This window comes from Physeter macrocephalus, chromosome 2, assembly GCF_002837175.3.
Source record: "Physeter macrocephalus isolate SW-GA chromosome 2, ASM283717v5, whole genome shotgun sequence".
NCBI lineage: Eukaryota > Metazoa > Chordata > Mammalia > Artiodactyla > Physeteridae > Physeter > Physeter macrocephalus.
Window position 1 is genome coordinate 2,838,611 of NC_041215.1, and position 26,660 is coordinate 2,865,270.

Consider the following 26,660-nt stretch of genomic DNA (forward strand, 5'->3'; position numbering starts at 1 on the left):
TAGGCGTGCTTTGTAACAGTCTCTCACCGGGTACGGCAAGTGGCAAACAAGGTGGTTTTTAGCCTCTTCCTTAATAGTGATTGGCGCAGTTAGCTATCATTATAAGTTAAGGGTAAAAAGAGTTCACTTACATGCGTTCTTTTTTAAAGCCTCTGCAAGGAAAATTTCTAATCCATAGATAAAATACTGACACCAACTCTGGGAACGTGTTTAACAGTCTGTCTTCTAAAAGGACGATTTTTTTTCTGCTGACTCGCAGTGATTTTTGTTTTTGTTCTTTTAAGAATTCTCAGAAAAAGCATAGCAGATGACATCTGCCTTTTGCATGCTAACACAGCACAAGTAGTAGCATTTATCCATATTTCACAAATGGAAGGCATTTGGGATTTCATTTGCACTCCCAAGTTTTAACACAAGTTCAGTCTTTCTACTCTGAGCAGTGTTGCTGTGACATGTGAAGACGACACCTGAGATCACCTTCCTGTGTCACATCCAAGCCGGCCCAGGGCTCACCAGAAGGATCCTAAACTTGCATGGGTGTCACAAAGGAGCAGACTACCTTGACCAGAAAAGATTGGGTTAGGAGTATTTCCACATCCTTACACTCCAAAGTGGAAGAACCTTTATACCTCCTTCGTAAAGATCTAGACTTTTCCTCCGTCCTGTAACAGAAGCCTTATTTACTGTAGGGTCGCTAGGACCTAAGAAGTCACTATAAAAGGGTGATCTCAGGTTCAAACAAAATTTTGATGATGAATGATAATGATGAAAAAGAAGTAGAAATAATTATTATGTGCTAGGCTTGTGTGCTAAGTGCTTTATATATATGTACACAGACATATATTCCAGCGTGTGTGTGTGTGTGTGTACATATATATATATTTTTTTCTATTTAAGTCTCACTACTCTGTGGGGCAGATATTTTTATCTCCATTTTATGATCAAAATACTGTAATTGCAGCTCTAGTAAGATGGTAACTCACCCAATACCATACAGCTAATAAGTAGCAGAACCCATGCTCTTAACCAAAATACAGTACAACTTTTAAATGGGCTAGAAACAGGATTGGGAGGGATGGAGGATAAGCAAGGGGAGACACATACCATTCATTCATTCATAAATCCTTGATTGAGCCCGGGGCCCCTTTCTTTGAGAACTGATTGGACAAGAGGTAAACCCTTGACCTAAGCTGGCTTTTCTTCCCTGGATTTAGAAACTAAAAGATACTGGTCAGCCTCATCTGAATTGAAGACTTGAAAAATCAAGAGCCATGGGGCAGCCGTTCCCTGCCATATGCTCAGAGAAGTAGCCAGTCTGCAGCGAGAGAACAGAGCAGGAGACGTGCTAAAAGGATCTCGAGAGACCAGACAGGCCCACAGAGAGAGACTGAGAAGGATCCCACCAGCGTTCTTGTCCCTAGTTCTAAGCCCTTGAGAGGCCTGACCATGCTGCCTAGTGTAGGGATCCTGAAGTCACCCCTTTTAGGCCTAAGTTTTGTCTGCGATAGTTGCTGTCCTCATAGCCAAAGGATTCTTGACTCAGGGAAGTTGTGAGGACAAAGTGAACCAATGAGTATAGACTCATCTAGCCCAGAGAAGGTATTATGTGTAAAAGTAGCCTTCACTTTGAAAAACAATATGCAGCTACCACTTTTTAATGTCCCTGTCCTTGTCCATATCCCTGCTGTTCGTAATTATAAATGTGAGAAAAGTATCCTGTCCAGGAAATCCCAGGCCCAAGACTTCATTTCACAAGATGATTTGATTTTGCCATGACTTCAGCCAGATTACTTATGTCTACCTGGTCCCATCCTTGTGTTCTGCCTTTCTTAGAGTTCTTTCTGTGACAAGCATTCTTTTTTTTTTTTTTTTTTTTTTTTGCGGTACGCAGGCCTCTCACTGTTGTGGCCTCTCCCATTGCGGAGCACAGGCTCCAGATGCGCAGGCTCAGCAGCCATGGCTCACGGGCCCAGCCGCTCCACAGCATGTGGGATCTTCCCATACCAGGGCACGAACCCGTGTCCCCTGCATCGGCAGGCAGACTCTCAACCACTGCGCCACCAGGGAAGCCCCTACAAACATTCTTAATATCACACTCACTCACTGGACTGGATGGGGCATGGTGTGATTTTATTCTTGGGCCCAAACTGACTTTTTCTCACTTATTCTTCCTGCATACTCCAGGCATTACCTTGCAGTGGCAAGAATGAAAATAAACGCCATAACTCTTTCCATTTGTATAATGTCTTCATACCTTATGTCTCTTCTGACTCTCACAACAACCCTGATGGGTAGACAGGGCCAATGTGAATATTTTTTTAACTTGAGAGTATGGGTACATCAACACATTTAATCCCACAGTACCTGTATGGGTAAAGTACGCAGAGGTTCAGAGGGGCGAAATAACTTGCCCAAAGACACAGAGCCACTAAATAGCAGTGCCTAGAATATAACTAAGGCTTTCCTGTCTCTAGATTTTACAGTTTTCTTGTCTCTAGATTTTACCATACCAAGGCCTCCCAGGGCCTTAACCTACCCTTCCTTCCTGGCATTTCTTCTTATCCGTTCATCCCTATTCAAGGGAGACAGCAAGATAAATGACAGGGTTCCCCTGCCTTCATTTCTCTTAGTGGCACTGTGGATGGTATAAGAAGCTCTTTGAGTTTCTTGAAAGAATGGCACAGGATAAAGTGAGGGTTGGTTTAATGATGGCATGATTTATTCATTTCACAGTTATTACTGATTTTTCACATAGTATTTGAAGGGTAAATTATGTGAAATTTTCCCAAAGTATATTAATGTACTGGAGATGTGACTTCCACCTTCATATTCATTTGTCTTGACCCTTGGAAATTTTAACTAGCAGTAGCCATTCGTGCAGCTGTGAGCTTATATGGTGTGTTAAAGAAGACTTCTTATTTGGTTGCAATCTAATCACTACTTGAAGAACACAAGGTAAAGGTTCCCTCATCCTCTGACCTTTCATGAGTTAATGCTGCTTTGTATGCTTTGCAACCCAGAAGAACTCTTGCATGTTAATTCTGTATCCCTTGTCATGCTTAGGAAAATACAGACGTAAGTGCTTTCAGACTGATGAAACTCTCTCCTCCTTTCATAGTTGTTTAATTGCAAATTCTCTATTTGTGGAGGACTTTCTACTTTACAACAATCAGAGCTGACAGATTTTACAGTCAACATACCTGGTTTTGACATACCAGTTATGCTACTTCCTGTGTCCTTGGAATAGTTACCTCACCTCTTTGAGGATAGCAGCCCTTCAGCAGGGGGAGTTCTTTACCTTACTTGAACTGGCCCCTGGGATCAGGTGGCTGAACTCCTCCCTCCTGTGATCTCATGCCCAGACTCCCCAAGACTAGCCAAGACCTAGATGTCTCCCATTCCATCACTCCCTCAGCCGGTTACCCCATAACTTGGAACATTGGTATCATGGAAAAGAAAAACATTCAAGTGCATGTTTAGTTGAGGTCATGTGAACATAGAATGCTAAGAAGGAGCGATGGGAAGCTCAAGGCCTGAAGAGAAATCTCTTAGGCCCCAAAGAGACCCACCAGAAAGAAAACACTAAGCAAGAGCTCTGTGTTAATGCCCATACTTAATGTGGCGTCTCGTTTTAGATGGGACAAAGAAGTTCCACTCAGGGAACTAAAAGCGTCAATTAGAGTTAAGTGCATTTAGGAATGATTTCTCTGATACCCTTAAGATTGGAAGGAAACAACTTGATGGGTGCACAATAAGAGATTAATAAATACTTAGGCTGCATGAGCTCTTTTAGGCCACAGGGACCACATTTTATTCAATTCTGTACCACAGTGCCCGACACATAGTAGGAGTACAGTAATTCTTTGAGCAAAGAATAAGTCTAAGAAATGAAGAGGGAGGGAGAAAAGAAGGAAGGAGAAGTCCGTAGCACAATACCTAACACATAGTAGGTACTCATCACAGATGTGTTGCGTGTGTGCACCTAGCACGTAAGAGTTGATAATAGAATATTATTGACTTGAAATGTGTGCAGGTGAAACAAGTAGATAACAAGAGGGCTTTAGAGCTTCTCTAGCGGCCTGGCCTGTTTTGGAATCTGTACTTTAAGGAAGAAGTTCCACCCTCAGCAAATGATGGCCTCTTCTTATCCCACAGAAGGAGCAAGCCCTCCATCCCCAACCCCATCTTTCTCTTGAGCCCCCTGCATTACTGAGAGGCTGGAAACAAATTGACAGAAACCTGGAGAAAAGTAACTCAAGTGATTTAGGAGAATGGAAGGGCTGGCTTATGGGGCCAGATTAAAGAAGCTAAATATGTATAGCCTTCCTAAGTGACAACTAAATGGGGCATTTGATAAGTCTATAAATACTTGGAAGATGTAAACGCCAAGGAGGAAAGGGAATTACTTAGCATGGCACAATGGAGTATTGGCGTAATGGGATAATATTAAGAAAGGGAAAATGAAGGTTGAACATCAATAAAAAGCTTCCTGACAAAGAGTACCATTCCTGACAGAGGACACTATTAAGTTATGTGCTGTGGGCCAAGGGAAGTAATGGCAGTGCCATTTCTCAGGGTACTGGCAACAGAGCCAGCGAGACAGGCCCCGAGATATGTCCTGACTGAGGCACAGGAGCCAAGCAAGTAACCCGTGTCTGCGGCCTCCGAATCCTAGAAACAGGAAAAAAGCTGCATCTTCTTGGGAGAACTCAGATGGCTGAGCCTCCTAAAGGGTCAGACCCTGTGGAGAATGGTTATACCAGTCGTTTGCCCTTCCACACCACTGCCCAAAAGAAGTCATCCAACTAAAATGGTACCCCATTTCCTCCAAGATAAAGCCCACATTCTCTAGCACACAGTAGTAGGCCCTTCACAAGACGGGGCCTCTGCCTACCTAATCAGCCTCCTCCGCCACCACTGCTCCCCACGTACCCTCTCAGGTCCCACAGAGCTGCTCGTCATTCCCCAGATACCTCTCCAAACTTTGGCACCTGCTTGCTCCTCTTCCTACCTTACTACCTGTCAGACTTTGCTTGTTCTCTGCAACAGATCCAGGTGTCACCTGTGAAGCCTTCCCTGCCTGCCCCCCACACCTAGGCAGAGTTTATCAGCCTCTTGTGGTCTCTCAGAGCCTCCTGTGCAGGCTTCTGTTTGTGGCACTTGCTAGAGTGTGTTGTCATGTAAACAGTGTACTGCCTGCCCTACTTGAGTTCTTTGAGGGCTGGGACTGTGCCTCATTCATTGGTATGTCCTCAGAGTCTAACACAGAGCCTGGCACAAAGTAGGTGGCAGTAAAGTCTGAATAAATCAAGGAACGAGGTTCTATTCCCAGCATTTTCAGTCACTATCATTGCTTAGGCTCCCTATGTAATTATTAGGGTCAAAGAGCTTCCAAATCTCAGTAACATCTTTGAATCATCTCCCCAACCGCTTGGCCAGCTCTCTCTATGCCATTTAGACAACTATAAATAAAAACGCTCAAATCTGAAAGGCAGCATGCCAGCCTCTGTGGTTTAAACGTTAAACTCGAGACTGATCTTTAATGGAAAGTGCTTCTGAGGGCCGAGTGAATTTTCCAAAAAATATTTTTTTCTCCTCACACAAAATCATTCGAACATAAGTAAAATAATCCTCCTCTGTTGGTTATGAAGATTTTAAGGTCCATCTAACCAAATCCCTCGGGGAAGTCAGGGAGAATATAGTGACAGATGATAGGCAATGAAACTTTGAACCTCCTACTGTAAGGATAATATGTTTATTATGAAATACAATATTCATTGCACTCTGCTCTGAGGACCGCATGAGATGCCCCCATGCCATTATGCCTTATGTTGTTATGTTGTGAAATATGATATTCATTGGGAAATGTTGTGATGACTGTTCAATAAAGTAGCATGCTGTTTCCCGCTCCCTTCCTTGATTTTGAATGGCCTCAGTTAGAGTTTACTTTATCACTGAATATTTAATATAAACATGTGCTTGTAGTCGTCTCTGTCATGCATGTATATGTACACTGGGTGGGGTTCATTTCACTGCTCCTTATCCCCTGAGCTCACTGTGGGACTGTGGGCCTGCTAGACGGCAGCCGCCCTCCACCACTTCTGGGGCCACCTAGCATCCAGCCCTTTCTCTCATTGGCAGTCTTAAAGTTGAGGCCATGTTCCTAAAGCTCTGAATTTACCTGTAGCTTCAGTATCAGGTTGTAGTTCTTCGAAAGATTTCTTTAACTGGGAAGAAAATGGGATACGCAGTCAAGGATTCTGACCATTTCTCTCTGTCTCTGCTACCACAGCCTTGCGGAGGCCCTCATCGTTTCTTACCTAAACATGTTGCCTTGCCTCCAGTACCTACCCGTCATTGCCATTCTGCAGTTTCCCATAAGTTTTGTTCTAAATCACAGATCTCATCATTATTCAGAAGTCCTTTGAAGGCTACCCTTTGTGTACTGGCCCAAACTCATTTCTGCATTCAGCCTGGCATGAAAGACCTTTTATAGCCTGGACTAGCCCAGTCTTCTCCTCACCCTCAGCTCTACTCCTTTCCACTCAAAAGAAGGTCTCTCTCAAAAGCCTCCTATACAGAGGCTGATTATTCCTCACATATGCCAAGCCCTGTCCCCTGTGCCTTTTCTCATTTTATTTTCTCTTCCTAGTGTATCCTTTCCCAGTGATGCTATATGTGTCTTTTAAGATTCAAGTTAAATATTAGCTATCCTGTGTGGATAGGCTGATTTTTTTAGACAGAAAACGTAGCACATATGCCTTTGTTAGTCTCTCTTGAGCTTACACACATTATCTAATTTGGGGACCCCCCAGAGGCTAGTGTAGGACATTTGAGGTTCTAGAACCTGATTGTATGGCAGTCATTTGGGCAGTATACCATGAACTAGAAATAACAGTGTCACTTGAAAAAAATGAGAGGAAAATGGCTTTGGAGTTGAAAGCCATTCCTTTACATACAAGTTTTCCCAACATTCCTACCTAGAGGAAATTTAGATAATGTTTTTGACAGGGGACGCTTAATTTTTACATCAAATCGAATACTGTTCCGTTTGATGTTGGCCAGAGAAGAGTGAGAAAGAGTTTCCCAAATAGTGCTGAGTGGCAAATCCTTCAGCCTCCCAGTGCCCCAGGTTTTCTGGTTTTCTTTTAATGCAGCAAGCTGCTTTATGAGATCTGCAGCCACTTGAAATATGAGTTACTACTCGTAAAAAGTTTCAAGTGGATAATGAAGATTCAAGAATGAGACTCACAGTGTAGTGCAGTCAATTTTGTTGCTACTGCTTTCCAGTACATCTCTGCCATTGAAATGAATTATTTATTGTAATTTATTTCAACCATGGAAAATAAAACTGTTTTCATTGTGATGTGCACTGTAACATTCAGAATAGACACATCACATGCAGTACTCTCAATTAATTAATTCTGAAGTTTCATTCCAACTTTATCTTCTTTATTGTAAGCTATGAGACTGGCAGGTAATTCTTTCCCCAATAAACTATGATTAAAATGAATGTTTTGAGAACTAGGGGTAATGTTGGTAATGGAGAAAATTGAAACAACAGCAAAACTAGGTTGTGTATTTCCTTAGATTTTACAGTGGATGGAAGGGTTTTTAAATATTCTAGGCAATTTATCACTTGGAGAAAAACTTTTTCTCCCTTAACTTTTTGTAAGGAGTGGGTGGAAGAGGAGGGTGCTCTTAGTTTAGATGTGGAACCGTGCAATGCTAATATATGACCAGAGCCAGCTGAGTTAACCAGTCCTGCAGTACCTTTATTGGTAAGAAGTTTTTTTGCCTTTTTTTTTTTTTTTTTTTAAAGCAAACTTAGCATTGTTCAAAGGCCAAGAGGCAGGACTCCCAAATGATTTTTCAGAGGAGAATGGGTCACCTGTAATTGATTGCAATCTCGTTTCTTCTAAAAAGAGGCTCACCTCATGCATTTCATTTGATTTTTTTTTTCATTTAAAGTACTAAATAGTTGCTTCTGTTATGAGACTGCAAAGACACTATGAGAACTTAGGAATGTGCTTAATATGTACAGATATTAAAAGATTTAACGTAACTTAGGTGGTGGGGCTTAGTCCAGGCAGAAAAATATTTGCTTATTTGTCCATTACTTTCATTTTTCATAACATTCCACTAATATCACGTTGCTAGACAGCAGACAAAGAAACAATTGATTCCTTTTCCCTAAAGATGACCAGTATCTAATTTGAGGAGGATCACGTTTCAATATCTGCTATGCACGTGGCCTGAGAACAGCGCTTGGTAATGACAGCAACTCGCTTACTCCACAAGCACTGAAAATCTGGAAGCTTTTCCTCCTTTGGCAGCACTCAGATTCTTCCAGATCGTAGATCTTCAACCAGGGCATGGGGCTCTGGAGAAATTGCTGTGGAGATGGGTAGAAGGTTTCTCTGCTTTTTCAGGTTCCACTACACTACCGTTTTTGTTTTGTTGTTTTTATTGCTGTTGCTAGGGCCAGCCTTCCTCCTCCTCTCCTAACTGGCCTTCTGAAAAGCCAGTTACAGGTGCCAGAGGATTCTTGAGACTCAGAAGCATCTCTCAAGTGTTTGGTGCATTTATCGGTTGTTCTCAAAACATCAGCAATTCATTGCATCAAAATCAAAGGCAATCTAGCTTGGTCAGCAGTACATATAATTGTGTATCCTACTCGCTCTTCTCATTAAGGGCCCAAGCAGATTAAGGCACCCCGTTCCACAGACACACCCTCTTGGGCACAGCCCTGATCATCCTCGCTTTGTCCTCCTCTCCCCACCGCTGTCTGGATCTAGGTACAGGGACGCTCTGTCTTTGGTCTCTCATCTCTTCTTTGGTCCATCCTTCTTTTATATAAACCAAAGCCTCCTTCTCAGCCCCTCCTTCCACCACCTTTTGGAGAAGACAGATTACTCTTGCCCCATCCCATTTTCCATTTCCCTGGTCAACAGGGAGCAAAGTTACAGTGTAACTAAAAGGTCATTCAGCCCTGAGCAAAGAGGCCAGGGTAGAGAGGGAAGAGCTGAAGTTCCCTAAATATGTTAAGGATTTGATCCACATAGATCAGAGTTCATATCCTCACTTCAGGTTCAGTTTTGTCTTTCTGAATCAGATGGGGAGCAGGAGGGAGGAGTTTGAATTTTTTTTCACCTATTTCTTAGACTTTGTGGAATATTTTTTAGTCTTATTAATCAATATGTTCGAAGAACATTAACAATGAAAAGTGCTCACTTTATAGGGAGTATTGTAACTCGAAGAAAATTAGCTTAATTTACTAATGTTTTCTGTGATGTTAATTTAAATTGCCATATACTTTTGGTGGGAGGGAAACCAGTGGTTCAATGGACCATGTTCCAGAGACAGTCTATTAATTATGTCTACTGCTGTTCATCTTGGGAGGCTGAAAATATGTTAACCAAATTTGTAAAAGCTGTAGGTGGGAGGCAAGAAGGTCTGCTGCAAACTCACCAGGAACCTCTGCCCTGGATTCCAATCACAGGGATTTCAGTAGCTGCCCGACTCTTGATCAGGTGGCAGAGTGGCCGAACAGAGGAGTACACATGGGCAGCATAGCTGGGAGGCTCACTGAAGGTGGAAGAGTGAGCCACGCCCAGAAACGAGCCTTTCCTTTCACACCACGAATCCGCTAGAAGTCTACAGTGGGGGCCAGACACACTGCTGCGACCACCACTGCGGCAGCCCTGGTCCTCACCCTCAGGCAGCCTGAGGGTGGCAGGCAACAGCCTCTGGACCCAGGCGGACCTGTGCACATGTCCTGGTTCCACTTCACATCGTGGTAGCTGATAGCTGTGATGCCTTGAGCAAGTGACTGACTTGCTCAGGACTTCAGATCCTTAGTCTACGAAATGGGGATAATATCTACCTCAGGGTTAGCTGAGAGTTACAGACAGTGTGTGCCTAACAGAGTGCTGAGCACACCCAAGGGCTCTCCGTAAACGTATCCTTTCCTGCTGGGCAGCGAGAAAACTCATCAGGCACAGCTTACTCTTAGGTGGAAGTGCTTGTCATTAGGAAAGATGGTGCCTCAGCCTTTGGCCTTGGTGACCTGAAAGGCCCTAGAGAGCTCTTCCCAGCAGCTGCTGGCTAGAGAGGCAACAGTGGCTTAGAAGAGTTCTCAGGCTCTGCACACAAAAGCAAGATCCTTGGAAATGAACAATGTATTAATTTACATATTTACCCATTTCAGGTTTTAGCCATAGACTGAGGCCAGAACTTCTCAGTTTTCTGTACAATCCCCTTCCGGCTCTTTAGCTCTTTATACTTTAGTTGATATTTCACTCATCCTTTCCCATTCATTCATTTATTCATTTATGTATTCATTCTGTCATCCAGTAGCTCTTTCCTGAGCCTCTGATAGGTGTCAGATGCCATACTAAGCACTAGGGATACAGAGAAAAGTCCCCCATGGTCCCAGCCCCGCAGAAGTTTGCAGACCAGTCTCCCGACCCCACCCCACTGCAGTCATCACCCTGTACGCACTCAAGCCACACATCTCCAGCCATCCTTCTCCACTCAGCTTCTAGACCCATTGAGCCTCCAACCTCCTTAGAAATTTCGAGTACATACCGTGTAGCAGTAAAGCATCCAGCACAAACCACATCTCTGATTATTCTACATAGGCAGAAGATAGAACAGGAAGCATCTGAAGTGAGAGCATGTAGTTACCACCTTGCTGTAGGGGAAGAGTGACCCAGCACATTTGAGTAGGAAAGTCCACTGTGCTTTGTGCTTGTGCTTTACATGCCATTTTAGGGTAGAAACATAGGAGAGGAGATGAGGAGCGAATGGAGATCCAAGTAGCACAACGTTGCTTTGTCTTGTTTTTCCAGATCAGATATTTGTAGCATAGCTTCATGTTTTATTTAGAAGATTACAAGATTTCAGAACAACAGAAACACTGTCATTCAAAATCCATACTAATAACATGTGCCAGACCAAATAGGACTGATTTTTGGACTGTTTTCTATTTTAGGGGTTTTTTTGCTTGTTTGTTTGTTTGCTTATTGCAACTCCCAATGAGGGTAGCTGATAGTGAGAATATAATCTCGTTTATCTGTCCATAAGCAAGACATGAAATGGGGTGCTTCCTGGAGCCATGAGATTCCACTGGGCCAGATCAGGCAGGGTAACCATAGTTGGAGTAAAGGAACGCTAGTGACGATTTGAGTGCCTGTGGAAGAAGTCAGTCCTCACAGCAGCCCTTCAAAGTAGTTGCCATAATCCTTCATTTTATATGTAAAGAAATAAAGGCTCAGAGAAGTGAAACAACTTGCCTAGCATCCCAGGTTGCGTAAGTGGCAGGGCCAGATTTGGCCTTAGTTCTGACTGGCTCCAAAGTCTGTCCCTGTCAAACCGTGTTGGTTTTGCTTCACTGAGAGAAATTTTCTGCAAATTCATGCCAAAGCCCTTTGGGAAGGAGGAAGGAGAACAAGGAAGCACCACCTGAGACAGTGTGGTGTCTGGTTTTCCTAAGTGGACGAAGCCTCATGACTCCCCTTCCCAAGTGGTCCATTCCCTGGTTGGGCTGAATAACTGCTTAGGATAATACAGTGGGTAATGTGGGTGTTTTTTGGACGTAGGATCTGGAAACTGTAGCCTGGGTTGGGCAAATTTGAAATGGCCATTCCAGCCATGCCTGTAACAGTGCAGGAAGTGAGCAGAGGTAGGGGGAGTGGGGGCCCCGCTCATGCAGCATTCTTTATACTGAACGCTGATGGCGCTTTGTGACTCAGTGCAGGCTGGGGTGGGCCACTGCAGAGTTGCCAAGGGCTCTCTCCTTTCAGTCTTGACTTGTTCGCATCGATAACCACCAGAGATTTCACATTACCTGCAATAGGATTCTGTACTTAGGCATTTCACCCAGTATTCTTCCATATGGGGGGTACTTTCTCCAAAGGGACTTGCCACACTGATTGAACTGTTTCCCCATATCCTCTAGGAGTATTAGAAATAAGAACTCTGGAAATGAGTTGCCACGTCAATACCCTTTGAACGGATTTGCTCACTAATTTCCATTTTTCCGGAAGAGTAAAAGAGAAAAAAAAAATCATCCATTTTAGCCAACTTTATTTTTAGAAAAGTATTCTATTCAAACATCCCCTTACTTATTACAGACATAAATACATGCATTCAGACAAATGAATCCACGAGAGAACCGTATAAAGTAATTGGCACATCACTTCAGCATGCTTTGTCAGTTAGTGGAGGACTTCGGTGCCTCTAACTTTTCCATTAAAATATCCATTCTGCCTTCAGATTGTGAAACCCCTAATATTTTAGGCTGTCTCCGTGGATCTGGTAGTTTTGCTTGTCAGACTAATTTAATTTGTGGCTCTATGACTTTGGGTGGCTTGTTAAATTGTACATGGAAATATGTGATCTGCAAATGCTGTTCAACGTGCCAGGCTTAAGACCTAGTTTCTCCCCAGAGACACTGGACATACAGTAAATGTGTATTGGCAGATTTCATTTGCAACCAGCCTGTTAGGATGATGATGATGTGTGGAATGGCAGATGTTTAAGCGCATTACTGTTGCTTTTGTATACCTTAAATGTTTATAACACTTTTTGAAGCACTTTTTATATCCACCGTCTCATTTGATTCTCTGAGCTTCCTTGTACTGCGTTATCATTTCCCTCTTTATAGCTAATGAAACTGCGACAGAGAGAAAGGTTCAGTGACTTGCCTGACAACACAGGGTAAATTGGATTGCAAAAATGCCAGAGGACAAAGCCGAATGTCACCAAAGCCTAGTCAGGGTGGTGTGTGTAGTAGACTTTGCTTGCCACATAATTGCCATTTTCCCCTGCCCTCCTTTGAGGAAAGGAGCTCTGAAGCGGTGAAAACAGGAAGGGCTAGAGATGGGAGGTAAAGAGTCCAAGAAGCAGAAACTGTAGCATCAGCTCCATATGGATGGCCACAGCTGGCTTCACTGCCCTTTGCCTGGACTGTTGCAGCAGCCTCATCTCTGGTCTCCCTCCTTGACTGTCACCTGTCACAGGTGACTGTCACCTGTCACCTGTTCCAAATGTCCCCAGAGAGAGCTTCCTTAAGTACAAATCTGAGCATGTCTCTCTTTTGCTGCAAACCCATCATTGGCTCCCCCGCTGCCAGATTCTTCATCGCGGTCTTCCAGCCTCTACACTGGGGTCTCGCTCCTGGCCCGCCTCTCTTCTGCCACACTGCGTTCCTCACCACTGTAGAACCCACTGTGTTCTTTCCCAGCCTCCTTTTTTGCCACTGACTCTGCTTAGAACACAGTTATGGTGAACTCCGTAAACATGACCTTCTCTGTGGAGCCTTCCCTGATTCTCAGGGACCCAGAAGCATCCCTCTTTCCACTGCATGCCCACAGCAACTTAGCCCAGCCTAGTGCCTGTTATCTCTGTGCCGAGTAGTCTGCACCAGGGAGTTTTTAGCTCCTCAAGGATGGAGGTTGTGGTAGATGCCTGTGTTCTCTTACCGCCTCCCAGGTGTCTTGCAGAATTGGAACTTAAGAAAATGGATGAGTATGAAATGTAGGAGTGAAGTGAGTAAATGAGTGTATTCGTGTATGAGGAATGAATGAGAAGACTTTAACAGCCTGAGCCAGCAGGAAACGTGACTTCCAGCATTACCTGGCACGTGCCCCATTTCTCCCTCTTGTCTGAGAGGAGTCATGGAGAGATATTGCCCCTCCATAGCTTGACGTCTTTGGCGAAATGAGAGGCAGAAAGAAAGGTGAGCTGGGCTTTTGCCTGGTGACCTAGTATAGAGGAAAAGCACATCAGGGTTGAGAGGCAGGGACTGATCCTCTTGGCTTTGTGGCCTCTGACTTCTGCCCACCCAGAAGGTTCTCACCAAAGGTTTTGGTGGTGGGAACTCTTCCTCAGGGAGCTGAGAGTCTTTGCCAAGAGTTCCTACAGCAGCATCACAGGCTTCCAGAGTCAAAGCTGTTTGTTTGTCCATGTCTGGTGGCAAGATGTAGGGATAGAAGGTGAGCACATAGAAGGCCTGGGATTGGGGGGAACTCTGAGCCAGGGCATCAGTGTCTTCATGTGACTCTGTCTTCTAGATGATGTCTGTCCTCATGAATACCATTGTCTTTGAAGACTGTCGGAACCAGTGGTCAGTATCCAGGCCTCTCCTGGGGCTCATCCTGCTCAACAAGAAGGTGAGTGCGGTTGCAGGAAGGTCCACAGGAGGCGACCGCTGGGAAGAAAAGGAGCAGCTCTACTGCAGGCCAAGCTGTGACAGAGACAGGGAAGCCAACCGAGCTTGAGCTGGGACCTTGAGCACGCAGGACAAGGCCGTATTCCCCCAGAAGGCCCTTCCCCAGAGGCCTCAGGTCTCCTTCAGTTAAGTAGAGGCCTCACACTAGCTTTTCTGGCACCTGGAGCCCTGCACTGGACAGGTGGTTTGCTCAGCAGTGCTTCCAGCTCACCCTCACTCCCTTCCCTGTTCCAGGAGATTGTGGGCAACGACCCCTTTTGTCCCTTCCTAGGCCTCCTTTCCTTTGTGGGATCCCCATTGCCCTCAGTGGTAGCAGTAGCCCCTCAGGGCCAAACACAGAGGCAGCACCCTTCATCCGGAGCACGAGTCTCCAGTCCTTAAGTGCACGCACCACTCTGGGCTGCCTCCCAAGTTCTCCAGCTTCCCCTTGAACCCACCCCTGTCTCCCCAGCAGTCAGTAGGAACAGTACATTACTGCTCGGGAGAATGAATTGTCTATACAATAAGAGAGTACTGGGGAAAAAGACAGCGAGATTAGAGGCAGCCGCATACATTAAAATTCAAACTGAAATCCCAGCCTTGGAAGGAAACTAATAGAAGAAGAAAATATATCAAAAAGAGAAGAGCTGTCTCATCATTCACCTGTGCTGAAGTATCCAATTTTAGCCACATTCAATAGCACTGTCATTCATCTTCCCTCAGTGTTATTGTGATTTAAATCCAAGCTCTATAAAAGAGAGCAGTTCTTTTAAAATGATTGAGAGGGAATAAGGGCAAATTCAGTGTTTAGAAAAAGCTTATGACATCACAATATTATACTTTACTGATGGAGGCAATATTTCATGGTTTGGGATGAAAAACTAATAATTTTCTATTTGGTGTGAGTCACTGCATCCTTATAAAAGGGAAAAATAAGTAGTTTTGTGCATTCCGAGTCTTGTTCGGGAAGACATTGTGGTTTAAGTGTAATGCCTCTGATATATAGTATTTAAGTATTAGTCTGACTACATATTAATTATGTGTGTTTTTGATGTGAGCTGTTTTAATGTATGATGGAAATTAAATATCGTGCTGTTTGGGCTTGGAAGGATAAACACATGACTGGCAAAATGTTGTCTTTGTGCTGAAATTAGGCTGTTTCCAATGATCAGGAGCTGCTTTTAGCGTAAGAGTTTGTGTGTGTAAAAGCCCACAGACATCAGCAGAGAAAAAAGGGCTGTGCAGTTCTTTGTGACCAGGTGTGACAGGTGTTTTTCTTAGTGCCAGAAAGCTCTCCCAGAACTAAGCAAGTCCCTGTAGTACCCCACCTCAGCAGAACAGACCCATCCTAACTCAGGAGGACACGGACTTGGAACAAAGCCTGGGGTCGTTTGAGAGGTAGTTCACTGAAGCCACCGAAAACGAAGAGGCCTGAGGAGGGACCCTGGACTTGGTCGCCCAAAGTGCTCCTTGGGCATTTTTAGTTCATTTCTTCCCCTCAGCCTAAGAGGTCCTTCCTCTTTCAGCCTTTCTGTGATTATTGTTGATGAGACTCGGGAAGACCTTTATGTGCTTGGTCCCGCACAGCGGAGGCGAGGACTCCATCAGCCTAAATTGTTCCGTGACAGTAAAGCAACTATAGGAAGAGATTTTTAGGAGAAGGGATAATACAGTTCATACTCAGGAATGTCTCTGTTGCTTTGGTTTTCTCTAAAGGCTTAAAGGTCAGAGGGGACCTGGACCAAAGCCCCTTTGAGAGTTAGGAGCCCTGAGCACTTTGGAGGTGGTCTAGCCCTCCCCTACAGCTCTCCTCAGGCCCCAGTTTGGAGCCAGAGTTCTGACACTTGTTCTGTCTCCCAACAGTATTTCAGCGAACTGAGGGCAAGTCTGATAAACAGCCAACCTCTCCCCAGGCAGGAGGTCCTTGCCCAGTGCTTCAGGAACCTAATGGAAGGAGTGGAGCAGAACCTGTCTGTCAAGAACAGAGACAGGTAAGCAGCGCCCCATAGTTTATTTAGCATCTCTGGGGTAGGTGGACGTTCCGGGATTGCGCTTAACACAGCTCACACACACTGATATGGCTTTTCTATTACACCTTGTAATCCTAGACTCAATTTAGCTCCATCCAGTAAATATGACTGGGTAGTTGCTTTCTTCCAAGCATCACACTAGGCACTGTAGAGCAGCGCTCCCCAACCATTTTGGCACCAGGGACCAGTTTCGTGGAAGACAGTTTTTCCGGGGGGTGGGGCGGGGCGGGGTTCGGGCGGTAATGCGAGCAATGGGGATAATGGGGTTGAGCGATGTGAGCGATGGGAATTGGCAGACAGACGAAGCTTCAGTTGCCCGCGGCCCAGGGGTTGGGGACCCCTGCTATCGAGGATGCAGAGATGGATAAAATGCAGCCTTTGCCCTTAAGCAGTTTATAATCCAACAGGAGAGAGAGGAAAAAAATAACTAATTGAAAAGGTTAAAAGAAGGAAAGTTTAGATCTGCTGTGAAGGACAAAGAAAGGCCTCCTGGCATTTGAACAAGCATAGGCTTTGAGGTCAGACAGACTCCAATTTAAATTTTATCCCTGCCCTTTATAGGCTGTGTGGCAGTGAGTAAGGTAGTCAAGTTCTCTGATCCTCAGTTTTCTTCTCACCAGTAAGACAGAGATGATGATAATTGATTGTGACCTTTAAATGACAGACTATAATAGTAAACATGGTACCCAGGACATATGATGCACGGTAAGTAGTTCCTTTCTCTGTCTGACCTTTAAAAGTGGTTGGTTTTGCAAGAACAGAGACAGGTAAGTTGCCAGTGAGATCTTGATGAGGAACCCAAACTTATCACCTATGCCTGAATTCATTCATTCATTCATTCATTCATTCATTTAGTTCATAAAATTTTATTAAGAATCTGCTATGTGCCAGGCACTGGGGATACCACTGAGGAACTAATTGTTTCAGGTTTTTGCCCTCACGGAGCTTCTAGTGGAAGAGACAGGCATAATGAATGATGGAGAGAGAAAATGTTTTCGGAAAAAAAAAAAAAAACTTGCCTCATCCTTTTATAAAAGGGGTAGCATTCAAACACTGCGCCATTTGAAATGCATATCATCCCGAGAGCCACAGGCCAAAACCTGGGCTTTGGTAATACAAGGCCAAGTCGGATGGGCTCTGTGGACATGTTCCCTTGACGGCTTGTTCTGAGCCAAGATCCTCTATGAGGCAAAAAGGGGCAGCCTCCAGGGCTAGCAGGAGAAGAGACGTCATGAAGGAAGAGGGGACCCTTCCCTGCATGCCTCTGGGGGAAATTGCTTCACCTGAGGCTTGGGAATTTGAGTCCTGCCTCCTGAGCCGCTCTGTGAAATGGTGTCAGACAAGCTCCTCGTTTAGTGAGAGTACTAGCTAGCAAGGACTGGGTGTTTTCCATGTGCCAGGCAGGATGCTGAGCACTTCCAGGCATCGTCTCACTTGACTCAGTAAATTCTCACTTCCCACAGTCCCGTGAGCTAGCTACTCATGTGGGGCACCAAGACAGGAGATCACCCAGCTTAGAAGTGATGGAGCCAGGATTTGAACCCAGGTAGTCTTACCCAGTGCCCCCTCTTTTTTGAAGCACTTAGTTTGGTTTCCTTATCTGCAAATGAAGATACTGACACCTACTTTGGAGAAGACTTGTGATGAATAAATGAATTTATACGTAAACCCAACCAGTGCCAGGCACATAAGCTTTTGTTCTTTTCTTTATATTCCTTACCATCTATAATGTAATTTGACTTTTAAAAATAATTTTTAAATAGTAGAACCACAGAATGCACCCCTCGAAATGGTCAGAGTGTATTTGCTGGTAACCTTTGTTCTCCGGGAGGGGAAGGAGGAGGGCATGCTGCTGGCAGAGCAGTCGTGGTCGGTGAAATGGGAGGAAGGAGCTCGGCCAGGACCTAGGGCCGTCTCCAGGGTCCTGAACTCCGCCACCAGAACTTCACACGGCCTCAGCCTCGCCACTGCCCTCAGTCCTTTCTTAACTCTTTGCACAGGTTCACCCAGAACCTCTCCGTCTTCAGAAGAGATGTGGCAGAGGCCCTGCGCAGTGATGGCAGCACCGAACTGTGCAGTCTGGACATGATGAGCTGACCCGACTTCTGACCGTGTGCCGAGCAGCTTTTATCAAGAGACTTGTGGGTCTGGATCCCAGGACAGTGATGTTGGCTAGCCCAGGGGGATCTATTTTTCAAAACAAGCAAACAACAACAACAAAAGTCCTACCTTTTTGTAAGCCTGGCCTAATTATAAGAATTTATAATAGCGCACAAACAATGTAAATTCAGTCTCTGCACTGAAAAAGCAAAAGATGTGTTTTCAGTCTTTCTATAAAATATCATTTATCTTTGTTCTTACGATGCTCTGAAAGGGTGTAGAGACAATATTTAACCAAAGAATATAATAAACCAGGTTTACGCCTAAGTGTGTACTAGTTAATGGTTCTGCAGTCAAGGTTGTGAATTTGTGAGAGATGCAGCCTTCAACATAGATCCCGGATTGAGACGAATATACCATTTGAACCTGTTAAATTAGTAGTTTGTTATGAGTCTGGAAAAAGCAGCACTGGGGACTCTGAGCTGTGGGCATTCAGAACGAGCCTGGGAGCTCTCCAGAGCATCCCACAGGACTGCACACAGCCCTCTCCGCCTCAGCAGCGTCTGATAAAGTTGAGAGACAGTAACACAATTAAATGACTTACAAACAACGTTTGCTCTTCACTGGCATAAATCTGAAGTGGTTTAGTCTAGAAGAATTAAGCTGTGCAATTACTGCCTGCAGAGATATTTCTTCAGAAGGAGTAGGTAGCCCCAGCAAGCAGCTCTGGGTGCTACCAGCACCCAGGACTGCCTCCATTTAATTTTTAAGAGAAGCTGAGGGTGTCCAGTCAAAATACAGATTCAAAGCAGCTCTGCCTTCTTGGGCCACCCAAAACAGTTCTAGGTGCTAAAGTATAGATTTTCAGAGGATGAGGACCAGCTGGTTTTCATCCTTCCACAAAAATTCTTACTACTGTGGGGAACTGCAGCTCAACCCAAACCCAGGACAAGGAGGAAGCCTTTACAGTTTGTGAGGGACTGGAACTAGGCTATTAATTTGAGATTGCCACTGTCAGATGGCTTTGGTATCTCACTGCTCCGTCTTCATGGCTCAGGCTTGTAGTAAATATTGTTCCCTTTATTTCTGATAAGACATGAAAGGTTGGCCTAACTGTTGAAGAAGAGGTAAATCTACAAGCTCCTGTTATAATCTCGTTTCTCAGACTAGTATTTCTTGAAAACTTTCTTGATGGCTGAGCTTTACAACAGGCTCGTCACAGAAAAGCAAAGTCACCCAAGTTTATCTCAAAATGTTTGTCTTCCGTGTGTGAACCCAGGAAATCAGGGAAAAGTGTGTTCTAGGTAGGGTTACTTCTGGTATCTAATGGAGAAGGAAGCCTCAGCCTTACACTATGTTTCATTAGCAGTGGGATAAATCATTTTCCACAAGAAGGCAAATTCTGAACTTCATAAAACCTCAACTGTTTAGAGAAGTCTGACTTGAGAATTTTCTCTTTCTCATGGGCTTATTACTGTACACTACTCATCCCCAAAAAATCCTTCATAGAAGACCTATCCCCTTCTGACACTGTTTTTGGGGGGTTTTTTTGGTTTTGTTTTTGTTTCGAAAAAGGTCCAAGACCTGGGAGTTCTCTGGTGGCCTAGTAGTTAGGATTCCGGGCTGTCACTGCCATGGCCCGGCTTCAACCCCTGGTCGGGGAACTGAGATCCTGCAAGCCGCGTGGCCAAAATAAATAAATAAATAAATAATAAAAAGGTCCAAGACCTAAAAGCACTGTATTATTTGCATTAAAACGCTCACAAGAACATCACCATGTGTACTTGCTTTTCTTGACCACATCGCCAAAGGTCGCCTGGTGGTTTCTCCCCAGCCAGGAAAGGCTCTGTCTTGGCCTTGGAGAGCTGCTGGGGAGGAGGACTCGTCAGGCCTGCCCCAGCCCCACTTCAGCAGGGCCTGCTCACGGCTCCGGGTGTGCAGAGCACACGGAGAGGCAGCGCGCGCAGCAGGGAACAGACTCAGCAGAGCGAGGGAACAGACTCAGCAAAGCGATGGAACGTCTGCCGTGCCCTCCCCATCTGACCTCTCACTTAGTCCTCACAACAGCCCTGTGAAGGTGGACAGCAGTACTCCCACTTTTCAGATGAGGAAGCTGAGGCTCAAAGGTGGTACACAGCTTACACTGGTCACACAGGCAGGATCTGACCCCAGGTCTGTGTCACCTCAAAGGAATTCCTGGCCTCTCCAAGACCTGTGTCTGAGAATGGTGAGTTGAAACCAGTTAATGTTTACATCCATTACCACGTGTTTTTCAGAACTCTGTTGCTGTGTAACAAATGACCCCAACATGTAGTGGCTTAGAGCAACACTGCTCACCTCACAGTTCCTGTGAGTGCTCTGCCTCAGGGTCTCCCAGGCTGCAGCCAGCATTGTGGGCCAGGGCCCTGATCATCACCAGGCTTGCCGGGAAAGGACCTGCTTCCAGCCCCCTCGTGGCGATTGGCAGGAGTCGGCTCCTCGCGGGTTGGTGGACCGAGCCTCAGCTCCTCGCCAAGTGGCCTGTGCACAGGGCGGCTCACAACTTGGCATCTTGCTTTACCAGAGCAAGAGAGAGAGAAGCACAGCAGTCTGGAAGTCACAGCCTCTCATAACCTAATCGCAGAAGGGCCACGCATCATTTTTCCTGTATTCTCTTCATTGGAAGTAAATCACTGGACCAGCCCACACCCAAGGGGAGGGGTTATACAAAGGCGGGAGGCAGGGGTCTTCGGGAGCCATGTTCAAAGCCACCTGCCACGACTCTTACCTGGCCTTTGCTGGAGGGGTTGAGTTTGGCTACAGGTTTCTCCCCTGAGGCCTGGAAAGGAATCCTGATTCTCCTTGGAGAGCTGAGTTCCATTCTGTGCCCTTTCTGAGGGAGGAGGAGGGAGTGGGGAAGCTGGGGTGTTTGCAGAGCACATCAGACTGCACACTCACCCCCACCCCCGAACCCAGTGGGTCCTGGTTTGGAGCTGCGCCCCACCCGCTTAGGCCAGCCTTGCCAGAGTCGGCCTTGGTGAGGGATTGCGGGGGCTCCGGGGAAAGCTGTGGAGTCCCCCGTAGGAGTTCTCTGCAGGGTCATCCTATCCCAAGGGTAAAGCAAGCACTCAAGGGCACACCCAATCTTGTGGCGCCTGCACAAAAGAGAGCTAGTTGGATCTGTTACAGCAGCGGTCCCCAACCTTTTTGGCACCAGGGACCGGTTTCGTGGAAGACAGTTTTTCCACCGTCGGGGGTTGCGGGGGTGGGGGGTGGGGGATGTTTCAGGCGGTAACGCGAGCGATGCGGGGGGGCGGCAGAGGAAGCTTCGCTCGCTGCCCCGCCGCTCACCTCCTGCCGTGCGGCCCGGTTCCTAACAAGCTGCGGGCCGGACAGCTATTGGTCCGCAGCCTGGGGGTTGGGGACCCCTGTGTTACATGCTCCAATCAGATCGCAGGTGAATGTGACTTACACTCAGCAACAGGAAAAAATAAATGATCCTGGCAGACCTCGCCCGGGGGTCTCGTCCACGCAGTGAGCCAACAGCTTCAGCTGATAGTCAAGCAAGAAACAGTTTGAAGGTATTACGACCGCACGACTTTTGCCTTCTCCACTTAAGAACCTGACTTAAGAACCTGGCCCCTGAGAGGCTGTATCCTGCTTGTGTTCTAGATCTTTCTGTATTTTTTGTGCTTTCCAATCAGGCTTCTCTAGAACAGGGGATGGGGGTGCTGCGCCGTGTGATGATCGGAGCAGCCAGAAAAGCCCTGTTGGCCCTTGGCCTCCCTTCCACTGGCCCTGCCAACCTAGAAGTGCCTTTGGGTTATGGTACTGGAAGCCCCTGTCGACATGCGCAACTGACCTGGCATTGGCTGTGAGCTGAGCGCCGTGACTGAGTTAACTACCAGCAGAGCTGAGCGTGAGAACAAAGAACAGGGTAGGTTTGGTGAGAGAAACTGGGGAAAGTGGAAGAGCTGGCATACGGGAGCCTTGTCTACATAGAGGCCAGTCCAGCAGTGTAGGCGAGGCAGCATTTGAGAGAACCCAGCACCCACTGGAGAGGAGGGAAAGAGCGCCTGAAGAGCAGGGCGGGGCAGAGTAGAGAGGGAGACAGCGGAAGTCCCAAGATGAACATTAAACAACTGGAACCACTATCATTTAATGAGCACCCACGAAGCACTGCAAATCATGATCTCATTTAAATGTAATGCTTACCAATAAGAAAGTCAAGTAAGTATTGATATTATCCTCATTTTAGAGATGAAAAAACTGAGACTAAAAGACAGACCCGAGCCACACAGCTAAAAAGTGGACGAGCCAGGATTCAAAGTCAGGTCAGCCTAACTCCAAAACTCATGTTTCTTTTCCACTAACATCCCTTAAACTAGGTACTTCACCACTGGGCTTTGGAGACAGTTGGGTGGGGAGGTGCATATGGACCCACTGGGACCCCCAGATGGGGCTGGTCACTCCCCAAGAAAGGCCAGTCCCAGAGGGCCCCTTGTGTGCTGTGTCTGCGGCTTCTGCCACTGATTCATCCTCCTCCCTGAACTTTATAAAATCATTCTTGAGACTTTTTAATGTTTTATTGAGGTGTAAGTTTACAATGACAGCAAACCTTTCAAACTACAGCAAGAGTAACCTTCCTCCTTGGCATATTAAAAAATAATGTTAGTGTGGGTTTTTACATCCCATAGGTTGGATTGCTGATAAGAGTGCTTCCTTGACAAGATTCTTTTTGAGGTTTACAGAAAGCGTAATAAAATACGTAAGTTACATTTCCACAAACAAAAGCTATAACATAAGTTATTTATAAGCGTGAGATACAAACAGTATCACGATAAATAAACCATAAGGGTACCTGCAACATCCATCTTAATGTAACTTGCCCAACAAAAGTGTTGAAACGAAGTCAAATTTAGTAGAGAAATCTGTCAGGAAGAAAGGAAAGTTGTAAAACACAAAATGGGGAAAATGGCTGATGGGGTGGGAGAAAACAAGGGCATGAGGTCGGGTGTGGAGGCCCCTCGGAAGGCCACGGCCTGTGCCTGCCCTCGGTGACAACTGCCCTCGCCCCCTGAGCCTGCGTGCTCCCAGCAAGCCCTGCTACCCGCAGGCGCATGTGTCACCAGCCCGCACGAGGGAAGGAATCTCCCCTCCCCTCCCCCTTCCTGTCTTACACCCTCTCTCCTAACCCCCAGCCCTTTGGCAGCTCCCTCAGGCTGCCGCCAGCCTCCCTGCCAGGCTGGGCCATCGTCAAGGCCAGGGCCTGGGTCTGACTCAGCACAAGGATCCTGGAGATCATTCGTTCACTCACTCATTCATTCACCTACCACAGATAAAGCAGTGAACGAGGCAAAGTCTCTGCCTTCAGAGAGCTGGTGAGCAGGGGAAATAAGATGGGTTCCAAAGGCAACGAGGCAATGATGAAAATAAACAGGGATAGACAGTGGCTGGGGGAGAGGAGGCCTGCTTTAGAGGATGGGCAGAGAGGCAAGAGGTGGCCTGGGCCTTAAAAGGTGAAAAGGCACCAGCCGTGGGCGGAGCTGGGGGAGGTGAATGCTGAACTGAGTACAGGCGAATTACTGGACACACTTCTGACCCCTTCTTCCTTATCCCTCGTCTGACCTTGCTGTGTGCTATTCAGTTTAATACCGCAAACTCTTAATGACCATCCAGTGGGCCCTGGGCCAGCCCCAGGACATGAACTTGAATGCCACCAACACCGTTCTGCCCTGGAGGCACTCCCGGAACAGTGGGGGAGACAGAGGTGAGCCCACTGCGGCTGCCGCTCCTGGGCTCCTTCCCCTAGACCACCCACTGATTTCCTATGACTTGGAATCCTTACTACCTGCTCCCAGAGCAAAAATGGGGGTATGAGGTAAAGGGAAAAGCATGGGCTTTGGAGTCAAGACAGTCCTGGGTTCCAATCCCAGCTCCAGCCCTTCCCCACCGCACGCCCTCTAGTCCTCCCCATCGGGGGAGGCAGCGATGAAGAGCTCAGACTGCATTACTCCCACTATCAGATGGGGAAATGGAGGCCCGAGGTTGGGACATGGTCCAGAAAATTGGAGTATGTGCTCACTAAATACTTGAATAAATGAATGGATGAGTGAATAAGTTTGGGCAGTTGTCTTTAGAGCCTTCCATCATGAGAAATAGAAGGGCCCCTAGAGACTCCAAACTAGCGGGTGTGAACTAAGGATGGAGGATGGGCAGGTAAGCAAGCTGGGACATGGCGTGTGTGCCAACTTGATGTGTTTGTGTCTTTGTCTATGGAAGTGGTCCATAATATTTTCATCTATCTTGCAAATTCGGTTGCTGACCCAAATACGTTTAAGAGCCCTGATTCAAACCCTACCCCATTTTACAGACAGGGAAATTGAGTCCCAGTTTACACAGGAAGTCAGTGGTAGAGTGAGCCTGAACTAGGTCCTCCTGCATGTGGATAACTGGAAATGCCAACATCCTACTCTCATCCCTAAAGCCCCCCTCTGTCTCCTATATGACACCCAGCAAGACCTCCAGCAGTGCTACTCCCATCTTCTCCATCTGGAGGTGGAAGTCTTTCTGGCCTCATGAGTCTGGGCCACCAGCTCCCAGTTCTTAGAGATTTTCTCATCTCTGTGTGTGTGTGTGTGTGTGTGTGTGTGTGTGTGTGTATCTCCATCTCTGTCATTGTTCAATTGATAGCAAGTAAGAATGGACAGCAAAAAATTACAATTTCAGGAACGCTAAATACATATCAAACAATATTTGGCCAAAACAGTGCGCAGAGGAGAATGTCTGGCCTTAAATGTATTTAATAAAAAACAAGGAAGATTGACCAAAAGGAACTAAAATTTCACCTCAACAAACAAAGAAGAAATTAATGAATAAAAATAAAACAAACCATTCCTGAAGGAGATGATATTTTAAAAGAGGATAATGAAATAAAAGTCTTTTCTTTAAGACCAGTAAAATAGACAAACCTTTGGCAAATACGATCAAAATGTACAACTGAGTAACAGTGAGAAAGAAACGCAGAGGATGTCAACACAGATTCAACATGGGAGTTTCAAAATAGGAGAGAATCTTCCCACAATGTTACAACAATGAATTTGAAAACTTGGATGAAATGGGCAATATTCTGGGCACTGGCTTCTGAATTTGAGCAGGCGTCTCAATCACCTGCGGGGCTTGTTAAACACAGAGTGTTGAACCCAACCCCAGGGTTTCTGATTCAGTAGGTCTGGGCTAGGGTCCAAGAATGCGCATTCCTAACGAATTCCCAGGTGATGCTGACGCTGCTATTCAGAACACACATTGAAAACGCTGTCCCAGGAACTGCTACCCGCACCATTTACTCCTTTTCCTGAGCTGCCTAACAGCTCTCTTCTGTCTGGGTTGGGAAAGAAGCGGGGTTTGTGCCCAGTGGCCCAAAGCGCCTACTGCTGGATGCCTGAGAAGCCCAGGGTCCCAGGCAGCGGGGCACAGTGAGGTGGAGCCCTTCCCTACCCCAGGCGCTGTGCCGAATGCTTACTTATATGAACTCATTCAATCCCACGACATTGGTACTGGTGCTTTACCGAATGGGGAAACTGAGGCACAAAGAGACTTCCCTAGCCCACAGCTGATAAACAGAGGTGGGAATCCAACTCTTAAGCACTGGGCCACTCACCATGCCCTGGGAGCAATGTTGGCCACACCACCCGCATCTTCTCCCTATCTCTGTGCCCGCTCACCTACCTGTGCAGCGTGGTGGCCCTTGCTATTCAATGTAACAGAGCCAGGAAGCGGCAAAGACAGGCCTGGGATCCAGGGCTCTGGAAGCCAGGAAGGAAGTGGAGCTGCTGGTGGAGAGCCTTCACCGGCCTCCGAGTCGGCGTGAGTCTCAGAACTCTGAGCCTCAGTCCCCTCATCAGGTACAAGATGGGGTTGAGAGCAGCCCTTTCCACCCAGGGTTGTCGTGAGGAATAAATAAGTGCCCCAACCCTTGCCTGGCACGTGCTAAGTTCTCATCTCACAGTTGCTCTACTGTTGCCATTAAAGTTATTATTACATAACCACCAGAGTGTCTCCCAGGCAATTCCACAGACCTTCTCTCATTTACTTCTCACAGCCACCCTGGGGGTAGCTATTACCCTTTCTGTTTTACAAATAAGGAAAATGAGGCTCCAGGAGATGCAAGAGGGACCCCACAACCCCCAGGCCCCCCAGTGGCAGAGCCTGAGTTAGAAGCAGGAGGCCCCCAGCCCAGAGCAACGGCGAGACTCCATCTGAAGGTCCTGGTCCGCAGAGGGCAGCGGAGGAGGGCTTGGCCAGGGCCCAGGCGCCCTGCTCTCCTCACCCCTCTC

The 26,660-nt window shown here is 46.4% G+C and overlaps 1 protein-coding gene across 6 annotated transcripts in view; it reads left to right on the plus strand.

Annotated features, from left to right (window-relative positions):
• Nucleotides 1-20,075, plus strand: part of RANBP17 (RAN binding protein 17) — a 328,773-nt gene extending 308,698 nt beyond the window's left edge. For 4 of the 6 annotated variants that reach the window (XM_028497353.2, XM_028497354.2, XM_028497356.2 and 1 more), the window contains 3 exons: nucleotides 14,079-14,177; nucleotides 16,079-16,206; nucleotides 18,246-20,075. In XM_028497353.2, coding sequence (XP_028353154.1) covers nucleotides 14,079-14,177; nucleotides 16,079-16,206; nucleotides 18,246-18,342 — 324 coding nt within the window. In that variant the 3' untranslated portion in view covers nucleotides 18,343-20,075. The remainder of the gene's footprint in view (nucleotides 1-14,078; nucleotides 14,178-16,078; nucleotides 16,207-18,245) is intronic. The other 2 variants (XM_024115850.3, XM_024115851.3) reach the window with 1 other exon arrangement.
• Nucleotides 20,076-26,660: the final 6,585 nt, after the last annotated feature.